The sequence below is a fragment of the Podarcis erhardii genome (assembly GCF_964252035.2).
Source record: "Podarcis erhardii genome assembly, chromosome: 12".
NCBI lineage: Eukaryota > Metazoa > Chordata > Lepidosauria > Squamata > Lacertidae > Podarcis > Podarcis erhardii.
This window is the reverse complement of record NC_138513.1, coordinates 27110920-27128321: the sequence shown is the minus strand read 5'-3', so window position 1 is coordinate 27128321 and position 17402 is coordinate 27110920. Positions and strand designations below refer to the sequence as shown.

The 17402-nt window shown below is 41.9% G+C and overlaps 1 protein-coding gene across 2 annotated transcripts in view; it reads right to left on the bottom strand.

Moving 5' to 3' along the window:
- BZW2 (basic leucine zipper and W2 domains 2) overlaps window positions 1–17402 on the bottom strand; it is a 52351-nt gene that overhangs the window by 27394 nt on the left and 7555 nt on the right. Inside the window, exons 1-5 of one of the 2 annotated variants that reach the window (XM_081882270.1) lie at window positions 5627–5702; window positions 3525–3589; window positions 2339–2515; window positions 784–887; window positions 265–330 (exon numbers count right to left, since the gene is read on the bottom strand). In XM_081882270.1, coding sequence (XP_081738396.1) covers window positions 265–330; window positions 784–887; window positions 2339–2515; window positions 3525–3582 — 405 coding nt within the window. In that variant the 5' untranslated portion in view covers window positions 3583–3589; window positions 5627–5702. Of the gene's footprint in view, window positions 1–264; window positions 331–783; window positions 888–2338; window positions 2516–3524; window positions 3590–5626; window positions 5703–17402 lie in introns of those variants that run through there. The other variant, XM_081882269.1, reaches the window with a different exon arrangement.

The following is a 17402-nucleotide window of genomic DNA, read 5'->3' as shown; positions in this document are numbered from 1 at the left end:
ATCGTGTGCAAGTTCAAGGGCCCACACCACCTAATTCTGCATGAGTGCTGCTTAGAGATTTCCTCAACACATACACAACCCCAAAACACACACAGGCTTTCCATCTTGTCTTACCTAGAAAAAGTGTGTAAATACAAACCCTACCATTAAATATGAATTCACCACCTCACAACTTAGCATCTAGTGATGCCAAAAAACAGCTACTGACTCTGAACATAATACAGGAAGACTTTAACCACTACCACGCCAAGTTGGCAATACTACCTTTTTAATTTCATCTTCAAATGCCTTTTCCAAATATTTATATCTCCTGATGAGTTTGTTGAAGACCTAAAATACAAAGATAAGCAGCCATCTTTAACATGAGAAGTAGAACCTAACTGTTCCTACAGCGTTCATAATTAATCTGTGTTAAAAAAAGGAAAATAACATATAAAAATGCACTTCCTATATTTAGCAAGACAAGAAAGTGTTGTTGAAAGTATGGTACAGGATACTTCCCAATCACGCATAACTTTACTCCAGAACAACAAAATGCTTTTAGGTAAATACTTTCATAATTATGCAATCCTACTGCCTCAAGCAATTTGCTACTCCAATAAAAACCATAATCTGTAGAGATGTTCAATTTTGGCAAAATGCACCAGTGGCAAATACTGCCAGAAGCAACTAATGCTGCAGCCATTTGATATTATGGGTCTGGTAGGGAACAATAGAAACAGCTGCTGTATTATAGTACAAAGTCAACATGAGAGCTTCATCATCAAATCCAATTAGTCAAACCTGAGCATAATGTCGGAGGGCATCATGGTCTTCTTCTGCAGAAAAAACACAGTGATTGGTCATCTTGGTCTTGTCATTGTCATCGATTCTTGTCCCTCCGGGAGCTGAAGAGATAGAAGCAATGTAAACTTATAGCTTGGAAGTTAGAAATAAAGAGCCAGCTTTCATTCTTCATAATGTACATGCTGCACACATGGAGGCACCTAAAAAGTGAAATAAGAGTCAGCATAAAAATTTCTCAAACCTCCAGCGATGGGAATGGCTTGAACATCACATACCATGAGGTGTCAATCTTGCTGTACAACAATACAGATGGGGAACCTTTTTGGCTCTCAGGAGCCAAATTTGACTGGTGAGCTCAGCCACCCACCTGCCCAGCGTCTGAAAGCACAAATGATGTCAAAGTTAGGAGTTCTAACTTTGGGACTTCAAAGCACAGCCAAACTGAAGGGGGTGGTATTAAAACCTGCTCAGTTTGACAATATTCAGTGCAAGCTCCTTCCTGATTCAGAAAGGCATTTGCATTGAAACCACTGCTAAAGCAAAGGGGGAAAGGATAATTTTGGCAGCGGTTTGGGTTTGGGTGTGCTAGAGAGTTCCCTGGAGTGAGCTCTCTTGAGCACCTGAACCCAGCAGGATTGGCCTCCCTTTCTCTCGACAGATGCGAGGGGAAGTCAATTCTGCTTTGTGCAATGCTTCAGTGCACCTAAGTTTTCTGCAAGCAAATCAGGATGAATGCTCAATAAACAGGTCCTCTGGAGGAGTCCAGTGTAGACTTTACAATCCCATATATTGATCAACTTTCTCTAGTCATTAGGCTCCAACCTGTTGCCATTTTGTTTCAGGTAAAAGAGAACAGCATTGCTATTCTAGATATGCTCTACAACAACTTTAACAACACTATTTCAAGCCAGTGTGGTGCAGTGGTTAAAAGCGGTAGACTCGTAATCTGGGGAACTGGGTTCGCATCTCCGCTCCTCCACATGCAGCTTGGGCTAGTCACACTTCTCTGAAGTCTCTCAGCCCCACTCACCTCACAAAGTGTTTGTTGTGGGGGAGGAAGGGAAAGGAGATTGTTAGCCATTTTGAGACTCCTTCGGGTAGTGATAAAGCAGGATATCAAATCCAAACTCTTCTTCTTCTTCATTTTTAGGGTTGCATCCAATGCTAGTTATACTGAGAGTAGACCCATTGTACTGAATGGACTCCATGTAGCCATGTTCATTAATTTCAATGGGTGTACTCTGAATAAAACTAAGTTGAAGACCACCCTTTGAAAAGAATGCACATGGCTAACTTTGGTCCATTAATTTCAGGGCGTCTACTTGAGTTGAACTTAGTTGGGCATAGCCCACAAAGTTTTCCGAATTGTACCAAAAAGGTAAGAGAAACATGAAAACAAAACACAGATAACTGAAAATGAGGAAGAGGAGGATCCAGACCAAGGGGAGAGCCACAGTTGTTGAACATTAGCTGCCAGACAGATAAAACCAAGAGGGCATGTTTCCAGGATCAGCTTTTAAAGCGTTGAAAGTTTTCAGTGTGACATACATACCTAGCATGCTGCCAGCTATCAAGATGTCAAACAGAGTGTCGGCATAGCGGCGATAATCTAGCCTTGAGCCTGTAGCATCCAGAAACTTGGCTACAGCTTCCAGGTCATCACCAGCTTCATTGAGACCTTGGACAATTGTATCCCGGAAGACGGTCGGTTCAAATTTCTCTTTTTCATCTAAAACAGATAGCCAGCGCCAAATCATTTTATGGAAGCTGAATGCCAGTTTCCATTTCTCACTCATATTCAAACATTCTGTTCTACAGGTGCTCAAACAACCTTTGCTGAATTGTTCTCTTCCCACTTTGCATATGCATCGTAACATGCTACTCACTAGGTTGCAGAATTTATACAATATAAAGCTGCACATGAAGTATTTTATTTTCTTGTTGATTTTTCTTCTTCCCAATCACCTTTTCTTAATTGCATTTAAGGTCATCCTCTCAAGAGGAAATTGAGCAATGGGGCATGTATTGCAAACTGAGCAATGGGGCAATATATTACAAACTGAGCAATGGGGCACGTATTGCAAACTGAGCAATGTGGCAATGTATTGCAATGAATGAGCTTGGCATGTTACAGTGTTGGTCCCAGAGAGCAACATACAAAATAGTTAAGCTGGTTATATTTCACTGGATTGGCCTGTTGTGGTAGAAGGGTATATCAGAATCATGTTTCTTCTGTGTAATGGGAGAGTCCTTCATATATAAATAAAGTTATACATCACAATGGTTTGGTTATTGTTATGTACACAAACCACAAGCTGGTTTTCTCCACTGATAGGTCTATGAAGATGAGATCAGAAGGACTTCCATTTTCAACTAACCATAGCTTGCTGTTATCTCCACATCTGGAACTGCGGCTAGCATTAAAGCTGGTTTATTAAAACAAGCCAGGGTTATTAGTCATGGTTTGATGTTGATTTCTTAAAAAGCAAAGTTTTCTATTAAGACAATATAGGTGACATGAATACAGCTAGAGAAAAGTCTCCCAGTATGGTGAATAAGTATTGCACTTTTGTTCACAGGGAGCTCAATATATACCAGCAAGTCAACTGATTCAGTCCATCTACTCTTTAATGTTAAATACTGATTTGCTAAGCAGGGGAAACAAAACACAGCAGGCAGCACTGTGCAAAGTCTTCAATAAACTGCAATAAACAACAAAATGAAGTGATCAAACCTACCCCTCTTCCTAGTTTTGAACCGTTGGCCTGTTAGCACCGGCTTCTGATGCTTATTCATAAAATTTCTGGAATACAAGTGTAGAATGTTACAGGTGTACAGTTTTAATGGAGATATTTTAAATCAAAAGGATATCAAAACCTTAGCATAATATGAACTATACAGGATAGGAACCCCCAGATGTTGCCGAACTCTCACTCCCATCAGTCCCAGCCAGAATGGCCATGGTCAGGGATGATTGGAGTTGTAGTCCAGCAACACCTGAATGGCTGCAGGTTCCCCATCCCAGAGACAAGTGAAGGACAAATTACTGGTGACATTGATAGGTCCTGATTTGGGAACCCATAAAAGCCACACTTGATGCAACTTGCATGCCAAGCGATTAACACTTGATGCTATTAATTTTTGCGGGTGGCCATATAATCTCCATACATTCCATTCAATGTAGCCTAATCTTTTCTGCTATACCACCCCAAATTCCAGTTAGCTCCAGTTTCCCACTGCCTCAATCAACTCCCTGGTCACCTCTTAACTTCCTCCTTCTCTTGTGACTCTTACATCCTGACCTTGCATCCAAACAACTTCTTATCTTCCAAAAGATTTTGCCTCTTATTTACTCATTCCGGTTATTGAATCTATCACATTCCTTGTGTTTCCTGAAGGTCAGAACACCCCCTTCTCAATCCTGGAATCCACCTCTATGTTCCAACATCACCATGTTTCCAAGGTGAATTTTCCAGAACAAGCCACTAGCTCTCAGAGGAGGCCATGACCGTTTATGATACTGGAATGATACTGCTTTGAATGTATACTGCAGATAGGGTCTCAGAAGAAAGAGTCCCAAGCCAGAGATTAGACTTTCCAGACATATTTCAGCCCTCAGTTCAGCAAGAGTTGTCCAGAAGAAAACTTAGTGTGGGGAATAAACAAACCAGAACACATTAGCAAGTGCTGGAGTCCCTCTGACTCTCTCCTGCTTCAATCTGATTCTTAGGATAAACTCCCTGGCTGATATATTTCATGGTGTTAATGGTTTTGGGGGTTAGCAAACAGCAAGAGCAGTTCCACACAAGGTAAAAAATGGCTGCATCAAAAAAAACCCAACAACACACTGAATCACACCCATCTGAGCAAGGGTCAAGTTTTTATTTGCCTGCCCTCTGAAATCATCTCCTCTCTTTCTTGGAAACAGCACTTATTGACACAGCAAACCTTAAAGGGTTCAAACTTTACAAAACAGGCTAATAGATAGCTCAGCTGGTGGAGCATGAGACTCTTAATCCCAGGGCAGTGAGTCTGAGTCTCACATTGGCCGAAAGAGTGCAGAGGTTGAACCAGATTAGGGGTCAGCAACCTTTTTCAGCCGTGGGCTGGTCCACTGTCCCTCAGACCATGTGGTGGGCCAGACTATTTATTTTGAAAATAAAAATAAAAATGAAAGAATTCCTATGCCCCAGAAATAACCCAGAGATGCATTTTAAATAAAAGGACACATTCGACTCATGTAAAAACACGCTGATTCCCAGACCGTCCATGGGCCGGATTGAGAAGGCGACTGGGCGACATCCGGCCCCTGGGTCTTAGGCTGTCTACCCCTGAACTAGATGGTCCTCGTGGCCTTGTCCGACTCCACGAGTCTATGAAATAAATAAATAAAAAATACCCCTGTGCATTAAAGATGGTAGGGCCTCTCAGAATAAACACAAGAAGCTGGCACCAAGAGCAGCCACTGAATAAACACAACAGACACCCGACTCTGCAGCAACAGAGATCTAAAAATATGCAAGGTGGATCTCCCTTCCCCACTGGGACCAAGGGAAGTCTTTTTCAGACTGAGGCAACAAGGCTAATGAAGGCTGCTAGCTTTTTTCCACAGGGCTCAGAGCCTTCTAACTGTTGTGCAGACTTCTGGTCACCATCCTGCTTCTATTAATGCGTGTTTTTCTTTCTGAGTGGATATGGGTGCAACAGGAGCAACTCTCCCCCCCCCCACTCCAGAACCCAGCCGCCAATGCACAAAGAAGCCCTTTAAAAACACTGAGGTAATGGGGGAGGGGCGAGTGCCAAATCTAAGCAAAAACCAAGAGGAGAAAAGCAAACTCACCACTTGTAGCGGATTTGACAAATTGCGTACAGGAGTGTCACTCCAGAGGTTATTAGTACCAGAACAGGATCTTGTTTCTATATTTAGCTTTAAAATGCATCACACTCTAATCTGCTTTGGTCGGGGCTTTATAAGGTAGCTGTTAAAGGACGGGGTCAAGGAATAGGCACGAGAGGGAGAAAGAGCAAAGGAAAGGGCAAAAGGCAGCAACTGCTAGTCAGACACATTTCAGGCGCGTCAGGTCAGACTCTGCAGGTCTGCATGTAAAGAGAGGAATGCAATCCCCTATGCCAGAATGTGGCAAACAATAAAAACAACAGCCAAAATAACAGAACAGAGAGACCCATGTCACTAATTGTGGCAGGATGGCATGAGAAAACCTCTCATTTCTGGTTAGACTAGTCTACCCAGTTAATATTTGGGAGTGCAAAGGAGGAAAAAAGAGCTCCCCTAGCGTAAGGGTGGGAAAATCTTCTCAGCCTGAGGGCCACTTTCTGGGGGCCACACATCAGTAGGGTCGAAGACAAAATTGGGTAGAGCAATAGATTCATTACCTTTGCAGAGTAGGCTGGTTTCTGCGCAAACCATTTTATATCCTTTGTCTAAGGAAGCAAGGAGCATTATCAGTGTCTAATGACATATTCCAGCCAAGCATAAACACTCAGGAATGGTGCAAAGCAGGAGCCAGGAGTAGGTGTGACCTGGGAAAAGTTCTGAGGGCCATATAGAGAGGCACGGAGGCCCACAAAAACCTGCAGTTCCCCACCCCTGCCCTAGAGAAGTGCATTTGTTTATTTCCTTACCCCACCTTTCTTCCATTATGGACCTCAAGGTGGTATAGAAGTGGTTCCTTCCCAGGCAGTTACCCATCCGGGAGATGACCAGGCCTACTTAGCAGCAACTAGATGGTGGCCCTGTGTCTCTTTACAGGCCACATCCTGAGCCCACACACAACTAGACCTCACACAGCCACAGGTACAGGTGAATTTGTGTGTCATGGACTTAAAACTGAGCAGATCCAGATTTTAATCCTCACTCAGCCATGAAACTTGCTGCGTGACCTTGGGTTTGGAACAATAAATCCTTTCCGATTTTGTGGGGATTAAGTGAAGGGGACTGGGGAGATACAACATACCTCAACCTAGCCCAAGCTGCTAGGAGGAAAGGCAGGTTAAAAGCAGGTGTAAATACACCCCTAAGGAAGAGTCTTTAGCCCAGTCTTAAAAAATCGCGGGTAGCACGGTGGTCTAAACCATTAAGCCTAGGGCTTGCTGATCGAAAGGTCAGCGGTTTGAATCCCTGCGACGGGGTGAGCTCCAGTTGCTCGGTCCCTGCTCCTGCCAGCCTAACAGTTCAAAAGCATGTCAAAGTGCAAGTAGAAGGTAAACGGCATTTCTGTGCACTGCTCTGGTTTGCCAGAAGCAGCTCAGTCATGGTGGCCACACGACCCGGAAAAACTGTCTGAGGACAAACGTCGGTTCCCTCGGCCAGTAAAGTGAGATGAGCGCTGCAACCCCAGAGTCGTTCGTGACTGGACGTAATGGTCAGAGGTCCCTTTACCATTCTAAATGAGGTTTGGAGGAGGATGGCAATGAAATCAACAGCATTGCCTTAAGGCTTTGCATACTTCTGATCAACCAACACATGGCTGACAAGGAATCACAATGGCTACTGACCTAGGTGAAAGGGCAGGGGAATGATGCAAAACTATGATTTTCTAACCTTTTACTTTAAGGAGTATTTCCCAGATTCACTTGTCTGCCATGGAGCTCTTCAGCATCTCCTGGGCCCCCTCTGCATGTTGCAAACAATTGCAATACATGCTCCAGGTGTTTACTCAGTTATGGGTGGTACGCACTGATATCATCCCATTGCAGGGGAATGTTGCCCACTACTAAGCTGTTCTTCAGGCAGCTTGTCCACATTTAATAATCTGCTTGGTGAGAAACTCTGATAAGCATACAGTAAATCCCCGAGTTCTCTGAAACACAGTTAGAAAGTCACCTATGTAGGATAATACCTCGGGAGGCAGGAGGTATGTGAGATTCTCAAAATATGGTTGAATTAGGCTGCAAATGCTAATGCCACTCATCTTGAAGAAAGCCCAATTAAGCACAGAAAGACTTCCCTCTGAGGAAACACGCACAGCAAATTCCTACTGCTCTGCGATTTTATATCTACACTGCATCGTACATTGAACTTCCTTCAGATGATGACGTGAGTTTCTGAAAGCGAAAACTGCAATTATGGTAACCCTTATCTGCTTTTTTCAGAAAGCATACATCTTCCAAATGTCAGACCATGCAACCCCAAACAGGTTGTTTTTGTGCAAGAGGCAACATTTTTTGAATGTCAAACAGAAGCACGGTGGCAGTCGTTCAAAAACAAAACAAAACAAGGCATGGACAGAGGGGTAGAGAGAAGGGTAATTCTGTTTACATGCTGGAGTATGACTTAATCAAAGCATAGATGAAGAAGTGAATGTGGTTAAAAAAGTAAAGTACCTAAGGGTAAATATAACAGCAAAAAATCTGAGTCTATTTAAGGATAACTATGAAAAATGTTGGTCAGAAATTAAGAGAGACTTAGACAGTTGGACAAAATTGAAACTTTCTTTGTTAGGCCGAATTGCTGCTATTAAGATGAATGTATTGCCAAAAATGTTGTTTTTGTTTCAAACACTACAGATTGTGGACAAGACGGAGTGCTTCCGGAAGTGGCAGAGAGATATCTCTAAGTTTGTCTGGCAGGGCAAAAAGCCCAGAATTAAGTTTAAGATATTAACTGATGCGAAAGAAAGAGGGGGCTTTGCCCTGCCAGACTTAAAGTTGTACTATGAGGCCGCAGCTTTCTGCTGGCTAAAAGATTGGCTACTTCTTGAAAACACTGATGTACTGGATTTGGAAGGTTTTAATAATGCTTTTGGTTGGCATGCATACCTATGGTACGACAAAGTTAAGATCAACAAGGCCTTTAAGAACCATATTGTCAGAAAAGCAGTGTTTAATGTCTGGACAAAATATAAAGACTTATTGGAAAACAAAACTCCAAGGTGGCTTTCTCCTCTGGAAGCTAAGGCCCGAAAAAGACCCAATATGGAGGCCAAATGGCCAAAATATTGGGAAATATTAGATAAAGATGGAGACAATTGGAAATTGCAGAGTTTGGAGAAAATGAAGGATAAAGTGCGAGGCTGGTTACATTACGCTCAGATTAAAGAAGCTTTTAAAAATGACAAAAAGTTAGGGTTCCAGGTGGAAAAATCGAAGCTAGAAACAGAATTGCTAGAGCCTAAGACTAAGGTACTATCAAGAATGTATAACCTGCTGTTAAAATGGAACACACATGATGAATTGGTCAAATCGGCTATGATAAAGTGGGCACAAGACATTGGGCACAATATTATGTTTGAGGACTGGGAAAGGTTGTGGACCACTGGGCTGAACTTCACTGCATGTAATGCTCTGAAGGAAAATGTAATGAAAATGATATATAGATGGTACATGACCCCAGTTAAACTTGCCAAAATATACCATTTGTCTGATAATAAATGTTGGAAATGTAAAGAAAATGAAGGAACATTCTTTCACCTTTGGTGGACCTGCCCTAAAGTGAAGGCCTTCTGGGAAATGATTTATAATGAGTTGAAAAAGGTATTTAAGTATACCTTCACTAAGAAACCAGAAGCCTTCCTTCTGGGTATGGTCGGCCAGAAGGTGTTAAAGAAGGACCGAACATTTTTAATGTATGCAACAACGGCAGCAAGGATACTCATCGCTAAGAATTGGAAAACTCAAGATCTACCCACACTGGAAGAGTGGCAGATGCAGCTGATGGACTATATGCAATTGGCCGAGATGACTGGCAGAATCCGAGACCTGGGAGAAGAGAGGGTTGAAGAAGACTGGAAGAAATTTAAGATTTATCTACAAAAATATTGTAATTTGGTTGAATGTTAAGAAGGATGCTAGATCATAAATAACTGTCCACCACTGAACTAGATTTGATTTTGATGATAAGTGAGATTAAGGAAAATATAAATTTTTTGGAGAACTGTTAGATTTTATTTAAATGAGCGGATATAAGGTTTTAAACAAGATGATAATTTGCTTGAAAAATTTTATAACGATGTAAGTGGGAGCGGGAGACGTGAGGGAGTCCAAAGAAGTGATGAAACTATGTCATGATATAAGTAATGTTGTTTATTATTTATGTATTGTATTCAAAAGCTATAATAAATATTTATAAAAAACAAAAACAAAGCATAGATGAAGAAGAAAAGTGGATGATTAAAAGAGAGAGAAGGGGGGAGGGGGAAGCAGAAGGCACTGAATCAAAACTGCCTCCAACAAAAGCAGAGTCCAGAAGACTCTTAACTGCCTTACAGAGTTGTGTAACAGAACTGGAGGCTAATAAGAATGGTACTTTGATATCTTGGCTATTTTATTTCATTGCAGTTAACGTTGTCACAGTTCCTTCAAAACAAAATGGCAAAGCTAACCTCCAGCTGTATCCCACTACCCTCCAATAATGTTGATTTCCTATTTATATAAGCTTAAGTTTGACAATTTTTAATGTTAGCCTCATCTAAAATTCCCATGCAAAGAGGTGTTAATATACCATATGAACACAATATATGGTAAGGACATGCAGTGAAAAGAATTGAAAGCCTAACCATCTCAAACGATCAGATTGTTCATGGTAGCTGCTCCATGAGCAGCGGAAGTAGTAAAGCAGAAATGGCAGCAGGATAACAGAGGGCTGTGCAGGGATGACTGACATCTCAGCCTGGACTAGGGATGAAAGATTTCCATTCTGACATACGGTATATTCGTCACAGTCTGTGCCATTTCCATTCTGCCACAGTTTGGCTTCCAACCAATACTACATGAATCATTCTACTGGCCACTATTTAATATAAGTTTCAACACCAATTTACATAACTTACATTCATTTCGATGTAAAGGAAATTTCAGGACAATGTGAAAAGTGTCCATTCATTGCCATTTCTGGACTTAAGAAAAGCAGCAATGATGTAAACAAATACCAATCACATTTGGTTGACTGATCTCCATTCCCATCATCATCATCATCGTTATCGTCATCATCATCATCATCATCATCATCGTCATCATCCACTCATCTGACTGGGTTGCCCCAGCCACTCTGGGCAGCTCCCAACAAAATCTCAAAAACATAATGAAACACCAACCATTAAAAACTTCCCTGAAGATGCAGACTGCAGCAAATTCTCACTTGTTTTTCCATTTTGCCAGAATTCTCCTATATCCCTAGCCTGGACCACATGATGGCAGGGCAGTGGGAAATTATCCTCTCTGCTTTCTGCTGCCATAGAGTCTGCAGTGCAGGCGGGGCCTGTACCAAAAGGCATGGCGTTGATCAATGCTATCTTCTCTCTCATTGTACACTGATTGATTTGTTGCCATCAAAATGCAGAGCCGGCAGTGCTAGAGCCAGTAGCACACGTAAACTTGCTGTCCGCATGCCAGCTGATGGAGCGGAGGATCACCCTGGAGAAGCATCTTCAGAGCAGGGCACAGAAACAAACATTTTGCCATCATGCTTCCTCTTTGAGAGAGAAATGCTCTTACATTATAAAGCAAAAGTGCAAGGCCTTGATTAGTCATTATTCGGCACCCAGCCTCTTACTGTGGAACAAAAGGATTATGTGCATACTGTTATGTGCTGTAAAATCTACATACGAGCAGAGATGAATGTGTGAAGCTCATCCCACATCACCATCACCACCAACTCATGGAAAGCAAAGTTCTGAAGTGGGGAGCCTTCTCTACTCAGTGTGACTCACCCTATAATATAGAATCCTAATTATTAAGCTCTCTGATTCAGAACTTTGCCGACTACAGGTTACTGAAGATGGAGATTGGGCAGCGATCGGTGCAGCACACTCATTCCAGCTCAGATGCAGGTTTTACAACACAAGAGAAAGCCCGCAGACAAGCTTCCGGGTTAGCGCCATCGATTAATGGCGGATTCCCTCCGAGCTCCAGAGGGAATCGGCTCCGCAGGATCGGGTCTTGTCCGCGGTGGCGACGCGGGGACCCTCAAAAATCACAGGCGCGGATGCCTGTGAGTGTGGTGACTCGGCAGGCACCATTTGCGCCCCCCCCCAAGCTGCGAAGGAGCCTTTTTAAAGGCTCCGGAACGGGGACGGGGAGCGGCGCGGTGCTGTGAGTAGACTGCTCCTTCTGCGGAGTGAAGCCGCAAGCCATTGTCGGAGAGCGCTGACTTTTTCCTTGGAACAATTGGACTTTAAAGTAACAACCCGTGAGTAGTACGGAAATTGGAATTTAAATTTTTTTTGTTGAATCAGGAACGAGCGGGGAAGGGTTAAAAAGGAAGTCCGCCCCCCCTCTTTGTAAACAACCTAAAGCAAAGGACTGGCTATTTAAGGTCGAGAGAATCTTTTCTTTCTTTTTTTTAAAAGACTTTAACTTTCACGGTTTGACATTATAAGAAAACTTTACTGGAGGATAAAAGATTAACTTTGGGAGCTGAAAGTTTCAACCCCCCCCCCCCGGACCCGGGAGTGTCCCACGAGAGAGCCTGTTGAGGAAGTATTGAAGAGTTTGACAGCTGTCAAGTTAGCTGTCAGAAGGAAAAAGAGAACTTTGTTTCTGTTGCTTCTGCTGGTTATATCTGTTACAATTTGTTGAAAATAAGGAAGGGTTGATACAAACTAACTTGATTTTTGGACCTGAGCTGAAAGGTACATTAAGGAACCAAAATCCCCCTAGAGGGGGCTTAGGGACATTACAAGAATGGCTGGAGGAGGGAAAATCCAGGCTGAATTGGAAAGAACATTTGTTCTCTTGGGAAAGTTACAAGGCCAAATCGATGTTTTGGCTATAAACGTCACAACTCTGAACTTAGCAGTAAATAACATTGTTGACTCTGATAAGGATTTGAAGCAGGAAGCCTATTCAATTGGACAAATAGAGAAACTTGAGAGCCATGAGAATATGGAGAAGGAGACATATGTTGCCCCTGAAGAAAAGGAAGGAGGAGCTGTTTTGCAGATGTTAAAGGAGAGTTGCAATTTGCGGCCTGACATGATGGCAACAAAGGAAAAAAAAAGCCTGATGTGGAAAGTCTGGCCTGAATTGGAGAGTGGAAAACAGAGATCTCCTTATGTGGAGATCTGAAGACCGAAGGATTATAAATTTGACCAAGGTGGAAGTTGGAGCTTTGGGGACATTTGGATTTGAAAGGAGCATGAAACAAGATTTAGAGTACCCCATAGGCTTTACTTTTAAGTATGGAGGTCTGGCTGGAAGAAACATGGATCCTGTTGGGCCGGAGCCCCTCCGAGATTTGGGGTTTAACATTAAGGACTACCTAAAAGACCGGCAGAGAGGAACTGAAAGAGATTTAAGAGCCTTGGATGTGAGATCCCCAGGCTAAGCAGTATATTGAGACTGACGGACACTTGCTGGGGACTGAAACCGGGAAAGGGGTGGGTGGAGTCTGGGAATCCAAAGGGTATATAATTATAACCTGTTTTGTTTTCATTTTGTTTTGATATTGGTATGGAAACTGGGAAAGTTGTGGAAGGGTAATTTTGGTCGACTTTAGGAAAAATGTTTAAAAATGAGTAATGATGTATAAGTATTGATGTTTAAGCTTGGATAAGTTAAAATTGGTTTTCAAAATGGTTTAAATTAAATGAAAATAAGGTTTGCAAAAATAAAATGAGGAAATAGAAGAAGAAGAAAGGTAAAATAACAATATGTTAAAATAAATCATTAAGTTAAAGTTGAGAAATAAGTATTAAGGATTTGTTGAGTTAATAATTTAAATTGGAATACAAGAAGGGGAGGTGTGAGGAGGTCTGAGAAACAAGTTAAATGAAAATAAGTAACTGAAATCTTATGTTTTTTTTAATTGTTTTTTAAGTTTTGTATTTTTGTATTTTTGTTATTTTTTGTTTATTCTTGTTTTTGTGTGGTTTTTTGAAAATGCCAATAAATATTCATTTAAAAAAAAAAAACAAGAGAAAGCCCACAGAGTCCAACAATTCTGCAGCAAATTGGCTTCTTAAAAGCTTATTCCATGGCCCACTGGGGAGCGACTACAAAAAGTGGGGGCTGTGTACACACCATGCATTTAAATAACATTTTTTTTTACCCCACAGTATCCTGGGAACTGTAGATTATTATTATTTTATAATGCTTTTTATTAATTTTTAATTATAATTCAATGATAGCCTCATTATAACAATGCCCATTTAAAATAAAATTATTATTATCAATCATTCAAATACCAAATTATATAATTTAGTGGGGGCCCATGTGCTATAATTGATGCTTTTCTTTATTTCTGCATTCCAAAATCTCACTGATTTCAATTACATTCCAGTCATAATAATAATCCCTTATACAACAGCTGCAATATTTAAAACTTCTATTCACGTTGACACATTAAATGATTTATAGAACTACAAGCGAGGATCTCAAAGTATATCCTTGTTCTTCCTGTATGTGACATTTATTCTGTCTGTGATGTTTCTTCCCGTCCTTGTAAAGTGTTATGTCTATCTTTTCCCAGTTGTTGCTGTTATCCATCATGCCTTGAGCGGAGATGATATCCCATTGTTTTTCTAGAAATTTCTCCCTCACTCAGTCCCGTGCTTCATTGTTTTTGCAACTTTGACAACAGCTGCAAAAGTCACTCCACCCCAGTAAATTACCCGTTTTCTCCATTTTTCCTCGCAGCCTAGGAAGAAGAGCGGTCTGTCAAACTGTAGGTTGTTAAGCATTCTGGGAATTGCAGCTCTGTTGAGCGGAAACTACAATTCCCAAGATTCTTGAGGGGTGTGTGCTTTAGGTGTATGGTTTGCATGCAGTCAGAGATAGAGAGATGCTTTGCAGGATGCAGACCCAGCCAGGTCTGAAAAGCTGTTACTTCATTCACTGAGAGTCAGTGTGGTGTAGTGGTTAAGAGAGGTAGTCTCGTAATCTGGGGAACCGGGTTCGCGTCTCCGCTCCTCCGCATGCAGCTGCTGGGTGACCTTGGGCCAGTCACACTTCTCTGAAGTCTCTCAGCCCCACTCTCCTCACAGAGTGTTTGTTGTGGGGGAGGAAGGGAAAGGAGAATGTTAGCCGCTTTGAGACTCCTTAAAGGGAGTGAAAGGCGGGATATCAAATCCAAACTCCTCCTCCTCCTCCTCCTCCTCCTCTTCTTCTTCTTCTTCATTGTGCAACAAAGTGAAAGAGCATCCAAAGTTAGACATGAACTAAATTTGTAAGTGGAAAAACAAGTGTACGTGCATCACTCAAGTTTGGAAAAAAGAAAGTGCTGTAAAGTGTTGACAGGATGAAAGGATGCATCTGGAATGAGATGGAAGAGCAGCAGCTTCTTGTGAAATCCCCATCAAATGCTGCCAGGGCATATATGGAATTTGTCTCTCATCCTTGCTGCAGATGGATAGAGAAATAAGTCACCACAGTACAAGAACAGAACACAGGAAGTTACCTATGCTGCCCAAGTATGACTGACAGCTAGCAACAGCTGGAAGGTCCACCCATAAATGCACACAGAGACCGAAATACCTAAAACTGGTGCATAGGGCTGCTCTTCCCATTCAGAAAAAACACACCATGTGGTAATATCCTTCAATGACAGTATCACTTCAGAATGTAGGAGGTGTTAAGGATTGGACATTTCTTATGGACTTTTTGCATGAAAGAGAAAATGATCTTGTCATATCTGGATTTGAAGATTGAAAAAATACTGGTTTATAGACGATAGAATGGTTGGTTCTTGAGGAATGAATAGCATATACAGCTGCAGTGCAGAGAACCAGAAGTTCTTTTCTTTTCTTCATCTTTAGTTTTTTCTTTTTTTCCTCGCTTTCTCTTTTTTAGGCTTCTCCTTTCTGTGCCTTTTCTTCCTTCTGGCTTTGTTCTCTTATGGACTAAGTAGCTGTTTTATCTCAATATATTGTAAAAAGACACATTGCGTGTTTTTGTATCTCTTTGAATTAGTATCAAGAACTATTATTTTTTAAACAGAATATAGGAGGAGCTGTATGACTGAAGCCTGTATAAAGCCAGTATGCCAGACAGTGATGAATTGTAGCCCTGAGGTGAGTAACTCAGTGGCCGAATACATCCCTCCAGGCCTCGCTACTTGGCCCCTGAGACTCTTCTCAGGTCCCAGTGTTTGCGGACTCTGCTTCACAACCCCAAGTGCCTCTGCTGTACTGGAACGCATCCTTGAACAATGATAAAAGTCTCTTTATTTGCCTCAATGGGGGGAGGGTGGAATCTATGTGTAGAGTGTTCTGACCAAAATGTAGCCTATGTGCAAAAGCAAGCTGCAGATCTACTGCCTGCTATTGCCTATGCCTCACTTGTTAGCAGAATGTGGCCCCCAGAATACTGTCTGTGGTGGAATGCGGCACTGTGGTTAGAAAAGGTTCCCCAACCCTGCTCTAACCTATCCTTCCTCAATGTGCCAGTTCTTTAAAACAACAACACCCAAAATAAAGCTCACCCCTAGCTCTCCTTTCAAACAATGAAGCCTGAACCTATATGCTATATTTCCCCACTCGGTGTTTATCTTTCTGCCATAACTTTCTGAACATGTCATACTCCTGACTCCAACCACAAAATTAAACACATGAGAAAATATGAACGCCTGCTGTTGCAACCACCTTTGGCTTTTTGGTGGACAAGTTGCTGCCCAGTCACACTTACAGTAAAATCCCAGATTTCCCAATTATTTTCTCTGGGACTCCATCACTTCTCTGGTCAGGAAAGATGAAAACACAGCTTTAAAATGAAGCCAGATGGTCCCCTCCCCATTCTCCATGTCTAGAGAGAAAATTCTAGGGTGACAAATGAACCAAGGAAGTCCCCCAAACAGCTTGAAAATAAACGAAAAAGTCCCTTCTTCGTTGTTTGGGGAAAGGACTTTGGAGTTATTCTGAAGCTGGTCTTGGATCTTCTCCAAAATGGAGTGGGATTCACAAAGTAATTGCTTTGAATGGTGCCAGCATTTTGCTTCATAATGTTCTAAGAAAGAAAGAAAGAAAGAAAGAAAGAAAGAAAGCTCAGAGTCTGCCCCCCCCCCATGAAGCATGTCAGTTACCTGGACTCAGAAGAAGCAGCAGCCAACCCCACAATTTTCTCGTGTGTGCAATTTATTTGTGTCACGGGGCCTGCTCAAGAGATGTTCACAGCAGATTGTTGCCCAGAGAGCACAAAAAAGCTGTCACTCATTACTGAAGCTTCTTACCCCCCCCCCCACACACATATAGCTATAACTTCATTTTTTCACCATTTTAAAGAAAGGGTAGACATATCACAAATGGAGTATCTGTGAAGTGAGGCATGTTGAGAGCTCTCGGTAATTTCATTGACATGGTTACCCCTAAAACACATAGTCAAAAAATAGTGGATAATTAAAGGCCCAGAGAAACCCGTCTTTTGCGGATATGTCAGCCTGCTGTTCTTCAGGCAGTTATTGATGCCACTCCAACTCAATACACTTTGCTAATAAGCAAGCTATTTTGTGAGCGTTGCTGACAAACTGATGCTCAATCTCCCAGGAACTCCAAAAAACAGATAAGACAGGGAGTGAGGGGAAATAATGGAAGAATTTGGCTGGCTCAGGAACTTGACAACCTGAAATTTTGCAAGTGGATTTTGCAAGTGTGTGTGCGTGCACTGTGGGGTAGTAGACAGCATTAAGGGAAGGGCCATAGCTCAGTGAAACAGCACATGATTTAATG